Consider the following 9,717-nt stretch of genomic DNA (forward strand, 5'->3'; position numbering starts at 1 on the left):
TTTTTGCATGAAATTCATAAAGAAAAAGACAATTGACTTAATTTTTCTATTAAAAAACATGAGAAATAGATACATGTATATTGCTATTGGTGGTCGGATCGGGCGGAACCCCCCTCCCCCATTACAATGTGCCTTAAATACCAGTATATGAATTAAGGGGAGTGAATCGATTTGCATAATTTACATGTAGCCTACTTCATTAGTTCCCCTTCTATTTTGTTGAGGTACAGCGCATGTGTCAATTTCCCACGATGTCAACAAGGGCAACATACACGTGTGGCATGCATATCTAAGTTTTTACGTGGGAAAATTAGAAAGTACCGATTGTCATCAGTTCTTATCTAGGAATTTAAGAGGTAAGTTGCATTTTCTGTATCTCTGTTTATATGCCTTAACCACACCTTTTTTTTTTTTTTTACACAAAGTCGAATTTGCGGAGGTCAAAAACACAAGAAGCTCCCTGCCTCAATATTAATATAACCTCCTACAAACAGATTGGAAAAATAACTGTGCCTGCATATGTCTGAAATAAGCATCTTTACATACAATTAGTTAATATATATCATTATTTGCATTTAATATTAGTTTTTTTGGACTGAAGTCTGAATGCATCCATGCCACTGAAGGTCAAAACATATTTTTTGCCATGAGCTTTACGGACAGATCTTGCAGCATTCAAGACCTGGTATGTTTTCTTTAAATTCGCATTTTATAAAATGATCTTTTTAAATCATTACAAACAACATTATTTATTTTAACCCTTAATCATGTTTCATGTTCATTATTATATCTATAGTGCATAGATTCCAATTCTGGTATAGTATACTTTTATTCTAAGAAAAGTTTATGTTAACAACTCTTTTTTGATTTTCAAGTCTTAAAACATTTAGTTTGACGTTGTTGTTATTTTCAATAAAAACATTTAAATTTTTTCTTTGGTGATCCATGCGGGATATGGAGGTGACGGCTTTGCGAAAAAAAATAGCATAAGTTAACCCGCTAACGCGGGTAATGAAAATTTTTTCTACAATTAATTTTTATTTATTGTTTTTTATTCAGAGATGTTTTTAGGGAATGGAGAGGCTCAATGTCTTCTAAATACCTGTTTTAGTCTGTACAAATTTCTCCATTTCCCCCACTTTAAAGTTTTGATTTTAAAAATAAACAAAATACTTTTGTGTCTATACTACATGCATTTAGTCTAATGAAAAAACTCAGCGAACCAACTTTGTTTGAGCTGTTCCTCTGTTGTTTCTGGTTGAACAAAAAAAAGCCCACGGGGATTAATGCATTGCAAACAACATGAAAGTACCTAGATGCTAACGTTAAAAAAATGTGCTAAATTATTCGAGAAATTTGTCAGATTTTTTCATCATAAATTCTCATAAGATCTTTCTTTTTACTTTGACTTTGTCAATTTTTACGAGTATAAAAAGCAAACATATCGAACAGGAAATCTTTTCTTTTATCGGGGCATCGATTTCAACTGTAACAGTTCTTCACTGATCTATATGTATTAAAGTCTATACGTATAAAGTGACTGGGAATGGGACTTGGGACATACACTGTACACAATGTTTACAAACATTTTCAAAGTTTGCTGAGAATGACTCGTTGACTTGACATTACTAATACCTTGGAGTATAATTGTACAATAAACTACATGTACATGTATCATACAAACAGAATCTACCTGGGCAGTAATTAGGTGTTGGACAGACAGTAAATAGACATACTAAAAGACTGATCAAGTGCTTTAAAAAATATATACTTATAGTTATTTCTACTCATTTTTTTTAAAAAAATTGATGTACTGTTACATGTAGTATACCTTGTTTTTACCATTTTTGTTTCCTGCTATTTAGAACCATTTTAACAAGAGCTTGGACTTTGGATAGTTGTGTCAAACAGCAATGCGATGTAGGCCTGTCTATTTCATTGTAGCCCACTCAGCCATTGCTCTTTGAAATCAACAAGACTTGTTAAATTGGTTCTATCATAAATCTAAACTGTGAACAATCAAAAACACATGTATATTTTGTTCATTTACACCTACACTTCCAAACAGCATAAATTAGGTTTAGACATGATGTTTATTTAGGTCATGGCACTGCTTTTGAGAGCTATGGGAGCGACAGTTGTAAATCTGAAGATATCCTCTCCCACATGACTGGAGAGTGGGCGTGTCTGAGTACTGACAGCTTCCTCAACGAGTCAATTTCCTGCAACTCTACCCTGTCAACGGTCAGTTTTATTTGCTTACCATAAAACAATCAAACTCCTTTTTAAGTTTTCATTTAAACAATGAACAAAAAATACATTAATATAATGTCATATTTTCTCAAACTATTTAAAATTCCTTGAAATACGTGATATATTTTTGAGTTCACGACAGAAAACGATAAATACATTAATTAACACGTTAGAAGTGCAGCATTTTAAGGGATTGTCAACATACCAGTTCTCCTCCAATGTCTTTTTGCGTTATGATAATTTGGTTTTATCTCCTATTTTGTAGTGCAGCTATGAAGGCGAATACCACAGCCTCTTACAACAACTGTCCTGTATGGTTCCCCACAGATTTTTGGGCATCCCCGTTGACGAGGTACTGAAGTCTTTTTGAAAGACATGCTTTGAAAGACATTCTTCTTCTCTACGAGTATACATGTAAAACCAGGCTACCCCCAGGCTCTTTAGAGGATGAAGTCTCGATAAATGAGTGGATTAAAAACTAAAATGCGATGGGTTTTTTCTACGATAAGATCCTTTGCAAAGTTCCTCTAGAAAGAGGATTTGAACTCGATCTTGATCTGCGCTTCACAAACCTGATTCTTTAACCACTGAGCTATGACGATATGTAACCAAATAGATTGATACGAACAATTTAACAAAACAATTTAATCATCATCTTGTGATGTAGTGTCTTAAAAAGTAAAAGTCTGAATGTGTTTAGGTACCTTAAGCAGGTCTTTTTATTTCTATGTAGCAGATTGCCCAGACAAAATTATAATTATACTTAACACAATTTTCTAAAGTACTGTTTCTTTTCAATAGACATTTTCATGTCTATGTTTTCTGTTTATATTGCAGTACGTAATCGTTAAAGGCGCCTCAAAATATATAAATCATCTAAGACAAATACTGGCAAATGACAATGGACAAGAAAGTGAAACTACAAAAACACAGACGGGAGTGTTCGTCCCAAAATCCTGCTCGGAGCACCTGCGTCATGTTCAAACCAACAGCACCATTAACATTCTCAGTCAGTGCGATGAATGGAGCAACCAGTCGAGCGTAGAGAGCGGTTGTCCTCAGGTGCCGCCAGTGTCGAGTTCGATTTTTGAGGACCACCGATGTCCTCTTGTACCATCAATGTCAACCTCGGTCTTTGAGGACCACCGATCCGCTACAATTTCACAAGCCTCGTGTGTCTATGCAAACTCTGTATGGCAAAACAAAGCTCCAAACCACCAGCAGCTAACCCAACCAGAACTGTTTTTCCAAAAGAATCCTGCGACGCCAGACAATAGAGATACCTTTTCGAACACTTCTCAGAAACCTAGAAGGAACTCTTACAGAGTTTTAAACGACCATACCTTTTCAGATATAGTCCCCTGCTCTGAAAACAACGAATGCGTAGCAAATACAACGTCCATGGGCCGAGACAGATTTCCCTGGGTAGATTACTGTCACCGAGGTCAGAATGACCAGTTTACCAGAATCATTGACCCTGGTCTTAGAGATTGCCTGCCTGCAGAAATCTGCAACATCTATGAATTAAACTCTCTTGAAAAATACCCAGTCCTCTCCTCCCTTCTGGATGATGAAGCAGGTTTACTTTTATGAATTTGTTTTTTTTTTTTTTTTGTTTACAATGTGCAATCACTGAAAAAATAAATATTTGGAGAACATTTGAACAGCTTGAACTCAACTTTTTATTTTAGACGATGCCATTAGAAAGAGTGCACTGCCGTGGACTCATGGTCAAGCTTTCGTCTCCTCAATGAAACATTTTGAAGAGTGGGATTTTTCAATGAGAGATGACGACGATGATGTGTTTGTATCCCCTAACCAGACCGAGTCCGAACCCACTACTGAAAAAAGATACAACACTACTGGTAAAAAATACACAGAAAAAGGCCAGACTAAAGGTATGTTGCTGAGATCGCAAAAATCGACAAACAACGCTAGTGTATGCCGTGCTCATTTACCTCAATCCTCGGCCTTAAATCTCTTGAAAATAGCGAATAAGGTTAGGTAAAGTTTATGCAGATTTTGCAGATGGTGAACACATACAGGGAAATGGTGTATTCGCCCTCGTCGATAGCTTGCGAGTTTCAGACGGGCTAATTGAAAACTGTTAAACACAGTTTTTTACAACCGTAATTGGGTGAAAATAAGAGAAGTAAAAATGTTCCTGTATACTATACACACTTATCACATTTCGGCATTTGTTTCATTTATGCTGTAGCTCGAACAAAATTTACAAAAATCTATTCCAGTTCGTTGTATTGTGTATAGTTTCGTGTCATGGTAAGTGGTTACAAGGTGTGATATTTAAGCTTGGTTGACTTTAGTTTAGAGATATGTATATTTTAATCAGAGATGAACTGGAAATAGCGTTTTAACACATTTTTATCTATAATTCTAAAATTCTATACACCATGGAAACACACACATCATTAATAGCTATCATCTTTATGGTGATCACTTTATCACAGAACTTTTTTATATAAATGAATAATTTTATTGTACATGTTGCTCTATACTAAAATAAATATCTTTTAAACGGTTTTAATATGGAAGGAAACGTTAATAGGTGAACGTAATACTCATATATCATATTGGTTTCTCAGGTTTGAGAAGGCCCAAGAACGGTTTTATACGATTTTCTGTGGAATATCGAAAACGTTTGGCCCAACAGCACCCTAAGCTGGACAATCGAGAGGTGTCCAAGATGCTGGGCGCCAAGTGGCGACGGATGAGCCACGAGGAAAAAATTCCCTATGAGTAAGTCGTCATGGTTAGGTCTTAGTCTTAAAACATTATTTTTTACAGATTCTTCTTCAGTTTCTAGTGTTGAAATGCAAGTGTCGTTTAGGTAAACGACCATCTCAATTTATATTTGCCTTCATTTGATGAAAATTTGATAGAATCGACACAACATTATTTTGGCACCCTGGTATTTTATCGTATGTAACACAAAGTTAAATCTTGATATGTACATGTATTATCTTAGGATGGAATTTCGTAAAGATATCTCCGAACTCAGAACAAAACACCCCGAATGGCGGTATGCTCCCTTGAAGCAAATGGAAACGGAGCACATAGAACCGATGCCAAGTCGCCTGAGACCCCGCGACAAACTCAAAAAGAAGGTAGAGCTGTTATTTCTCTTTACGTTATGCCCATTTCTCTTTATGCTACATTAATGGCGTTTCTGTTAATGCAATGTCGTTTTTCTTAATTCAATGTTGTTTATCTTAACGATATGTCATTTCTCTAATTGCATATACATGTAGCTTAATTGTCATTTCTCTTAATGCTTTAGCATTTCTCCTATTGCTCTTAAAGGGACTTTGGCACGATTTCAGCTCAAAATTTCGAATCTTATTTTCCGTTTTTCTATGTTGATACTGGTATTTTTAATGCCTCGTCAAAAGTTGAAAATCTGAGTTATATGCTAGATACAGAGTTTGAAATACTTTGTTTTGTAAACAAAGCTCGAGTCTTGTTTTTGTTTACACATGTGTTTTATAAGTTTCATACTTTTTCTGTTGATAGTATTATTTATCAACACATTCAGTTAATTCTGTCTTCCACGAATCATTTTGTCAAAGAAATGGCAAATTCTTACTTAAAATTATTTGTAAACAAATGTAAGACTCGAGCTTTGTTTACATAACAATGATTTCTTACCTCTGTATTTATGTTATAACTTGACTTCTAACATTAAAATTTTGGTAAAAAATTCGAATTGCACAAGTAAACTATGTTAAACGTAATGTAATAAAAGAAATACCGGTATGATTTTCAAATGATCTCAAATTGTATCTGACTCCCCTGAATGCTGTAGCACCCATTTTATAATATCTCAGTCTCTTTATGGCTAACTCAGTACTCTATCATTCTTAGAGATGAAAGCATTTAGATATACCATTTTGTTTATTTCATATTGAAGGAATTGGGGGAAACAAATTTAAATTGATTATTAATAATACATATTCTATAAACTATTCTAAGTAAATGATGAGGACTTTATAATAATTATTTCTATGATATGATTTCCTTTACAACAGTTCTTGCCAACGATCATTAAGTATGGACCGACCATCTCGGAAAAACGACAACCACGTGGTTCCCGAAGGAAGCGAGGAAAAATGGCCGCCTTCAGCACTTATAACTCGTTCGCCTGGTTTCAGTGCAAGCTTTGCTACAGGTGGAGATATGTGCCGTGTATTGATGATGACAATCTTCCTCTGTATCAGTCTATGTGGTAGGTAATCAAACAAAGTTGTTTGTGATGGAAAACAGTCTCCCCTCTTGTATAATCGCTGGCATGCGCGGAACCGGAAAATTTTCATGGGGGGCAGGGGGTCCGAGATAAATTATTGGCCTTTTTCGGTTACTTTACAATACAAAGTGAATTTAAATTTTTTTCAACTTTTTAGGGAACGGAGTGGGGATTTTAACCCAACGCCCTTCTAGATCTGCGCATGTGTAGTATCACAGACATAAATTTACTGTATACGATTTTTTGTTTGTTTGCGGTTGTAAACTCGGACAGTTTAAGGCAAAAAATCAAACTGTTTACTCTGTCATTATACTTTTAAAGTATTTATATAGAATACTTTTCTTTATAAAAATGGTAGAATGATAACTATTAGAAACAAAGACAAAAACAAAACAAAAAACCCGAGAAAAACAGGCCATTAATGGAAGAAAATTAATTCCGATATTTTATCAGCGTTTTTAAAGCCCAATCTGACGAGAGTTCTGAATTTGAAAAGGTTTCCATAGAAATACCGTGATTTTTACTTAATCACAGTATACTATAACAGTGTCCGGTGATTTAATATGAAAAATACATTCTTTGAATAAAGAATGAACCAATAATACAGCATCATTTCATTGGGTCCCGCATTTTACAGAAATACCTATCGGAGATATTTTGAAGTTCATTTAAAACTTTTAAAAAAGTTCATTCCTTTTACTGTTCAATATTTAAAGTAAAAGTTTCTTGTCCGTGACATTGCAGGTTCTGTCACATGAACCCCGACCCAACATGCAACTCGTGCTTTGCTGAAGACGGACTGTCCACAAGTCACTCCGTGATGACGTCATCGGTTGCCAGTGGATACCAGCCTGTCCCTTGCAGTTCTGTCTCGATCTTTACAACCGCAGCCAATTTGCCTCTGCGAGCAAATTTTCTGTGAATTTCAATTACATGTATCACGTTTTTGAGACTTGTTTTATTTTCAAGTTTGAAATAAAAGAATTTTTGGTTCAACATTAAATTAATGATAAAGCATTTCATATTCAAATGGAGTGCTCGAAATTGGCTAGAACTCCTTATGAAATCTTGCAAACTATCCGTATGAGACTTGCAAACGTACCGTTTGATATTGGTAATTTTCCTAACGTGTGAACAATACCACAAATTTAATAAGGCACATGTACAATATTTTTTATTCCATCCTTCACTAGCGATCTGAAAGAAAGGAAAAGTTGGATTGATTGTTAAGCGATCAGGTAGTGCCATATAAAATCAATTTCAATTTCGATGTGCGCGACCAGTGTACCTAGAAAACAATTTACTTTTCGAGCATCCCCGTCAATCCCCCTGCAGCGGTGAAAATGCCAAAAACGAGATAATGGACAAATAACAAAATTGTGTGTAATCAAACGCCAATGACGCATACTGCCTAACACGGATGAATGCACCTCATGAATACTCATTAACGGCCAGTCGCGCGAGAAACCTATCCCAACAGGATAAATGGCTTGCGCACGCGACTGCGCAACGCAGGCGCGATTTGGCACGTGCCAATGGATGTCGCGATTGTTGAGAAATGTCAGGTGAACATCAAAGCAAACTCTTCTATCGCAGATCTAGATACCGTGCAAATAATGGGAAAGGAGGGCTACCTGTGTCCCAAGAATGGGGAGTGTGATCTATGACGAGAACTGTCGGGTTCTGTAGTCGAATAAGGATTGATAGCCCGCCTCTGTTTGCAATCAATGTATTCATCAAATAATTATTGTGTAAAACTAAGGTGGATCGTTAGAATATCACTTCTCTCCATGTTTTTAAAATTTCTTTGTTATTTAGCATGTGCTGAAAGAAGAATTAATATCAGGGACGTATAAACGCGGGCATTTTTATTTGAAGTTTTCTTTAGTAAACCGAGAAAAAAAATGAAAGCGATAGATTAATTTTGTTACATGCATTGAAAGAGCTTTTCTGTTGAATTTTTTTTTCAAGCTAAAATTTTATTTACTATAAAGGAAATTATTTCTTATACGCTTTAATACTTAAATGAGTTTTGAATTAAAAAATAGTAGGGTTTTTTTTTAGAGAATTTAGAAATTACAAATCACAGAAACAAATATCATTAGTTTAGCATTTTAACTGGGAATAGCGAAGTGAAATTCTTAAAATCAAATATAAAATAAATTCTATGCAAAATGAAAAAAGAGATATCACCCATATTGTTTACTGAAATAACTATTACTGAATTGAATCTAATGATTTATTTGACTACATTTTCTTACAAATCATATATTAGGTGAGCGTAAAAGTTTTAATATTTATGTAAACATCACCCAGAGAACTAAATGATAAAAGAAAGGAGAGTGAATCAGTTTTACACTTAAGATAAGAAGGTGCACGCACATGACCTTGTCACGCGATCCCAGAATTCAACAGAAGAGACATGCGCAGCCTTGCCTGACCTATCCCACTTAATCATATAAAGTGAGTACCCGTCCACGTGTCTATGGTGTGTATCGGACGCCGAACCATCGGAGTGCTAAGTAACTCACGCCATTCTATAACTCACTTTGTCATTTCCACAATAGAAACGAATAGGTCACCGCAAAACGATGGACATTATCCAAGTGTGCCAATGTCACAATATGGTATATAGGTGGAATGACACTTTGTACCTGATTCTAGTAGTTAAGGGTGCCACTATCTAATTACATGTCAATATAAATATGATTTGACGTTACTTTATTTGTATATAGGTTAGATGTTAACACACACACACTCTCTCTCTCTCTCTCTCTCTCTCTCTCTCTCTCTCTCTCTCTCTCTCTCTGGTCACCAAAAGATTATATAACATTTTCGAGGCAAACTCGGTACACCACACTGTAAGAGCAAAACATACCATTCACGCAACACTGTTTTTCAAAAAAGCCCCAAAGTAATCAGGTTTCTGTGACAGAACTTTAGTTTTTGTATCCAGTATAAGTTACGATGTTAATTAGCTGTTGTCGAAAGAAGTACAAAGGAATTAAACAGGTCCATACTAGTCATCGTGATGAGGCTTAATTGTTCTACTTTCAAGACATCCCCAAAATAGCAAGATGCTGTCATTAAGCATTAACGCATCTTTCCTCAACAAACTCGACTTCAATTCAATTTCAGCATTCAATATTAAGCTGCACTTCCGGTGAGCTCTTTTCTGGGTGGCGTGCCGTGCGTCGTTAAGA

At 35.4% G+C, this 9,717-nt stretch overlaps 1 protein-coding gene across 2 annotated transcripts; it reads left to right on the plus strand.

Moving 5' to 3' along the window:
- The first annotated feature begins 211 nt into the window (after positions 1–211).
- Positions 212–7,517, plus strand: LOC105322460 (uncharacterized). Of its 2 annotated transcripts, none has more exons than XM_034479928.2 (11): positions 212–356; positions 586–685; positions 797–815; positions 2,102–2,244; positions 2,519–2,605; positions 3,091–3,832; positions 3,945–4,151; positions 4,857–5,010; positions 5,240–5,378; positions 6,300–6,496; positions 7,259–7,517. In XM_034479928.2, the coding sequence occupies exons 2-11, from the start codon at positions 647–649 to the stop codon at positions 7,434–7,436; spliced, it is 1,905 nt and encodes a 634-aa protein (XP_034335819.2). In that variant the 5' UTR covers positions 212–356; positions 586–646; the 3' UTR covers positions 7,437–7,517. The 2 variants fall into 2 exon arrangements, with proteins under 2 accessions (XP_034335819.2, XP_019920485.3); XM_020064926.3 differs by having other exon boundaries at positions 221–356; positions 602–685.
- The last annotated feature ends 2,200 nt before the right edge of the window (positions 7,518–9,717 follow it).

This window comes from Magallana gigas, chromosome 3 (assembly GCF_963853765.1).
Source record: "Magallana gigas chromosome 3, xbMagGiga1.1, whole genome shotgun sequence".
NCBI classification, from domain to species: Eukaryota; Metazoa; Mollusca; class Bivalvia; order Ostreida; family Ostreidae; genus Magallana; species Magallana gigas.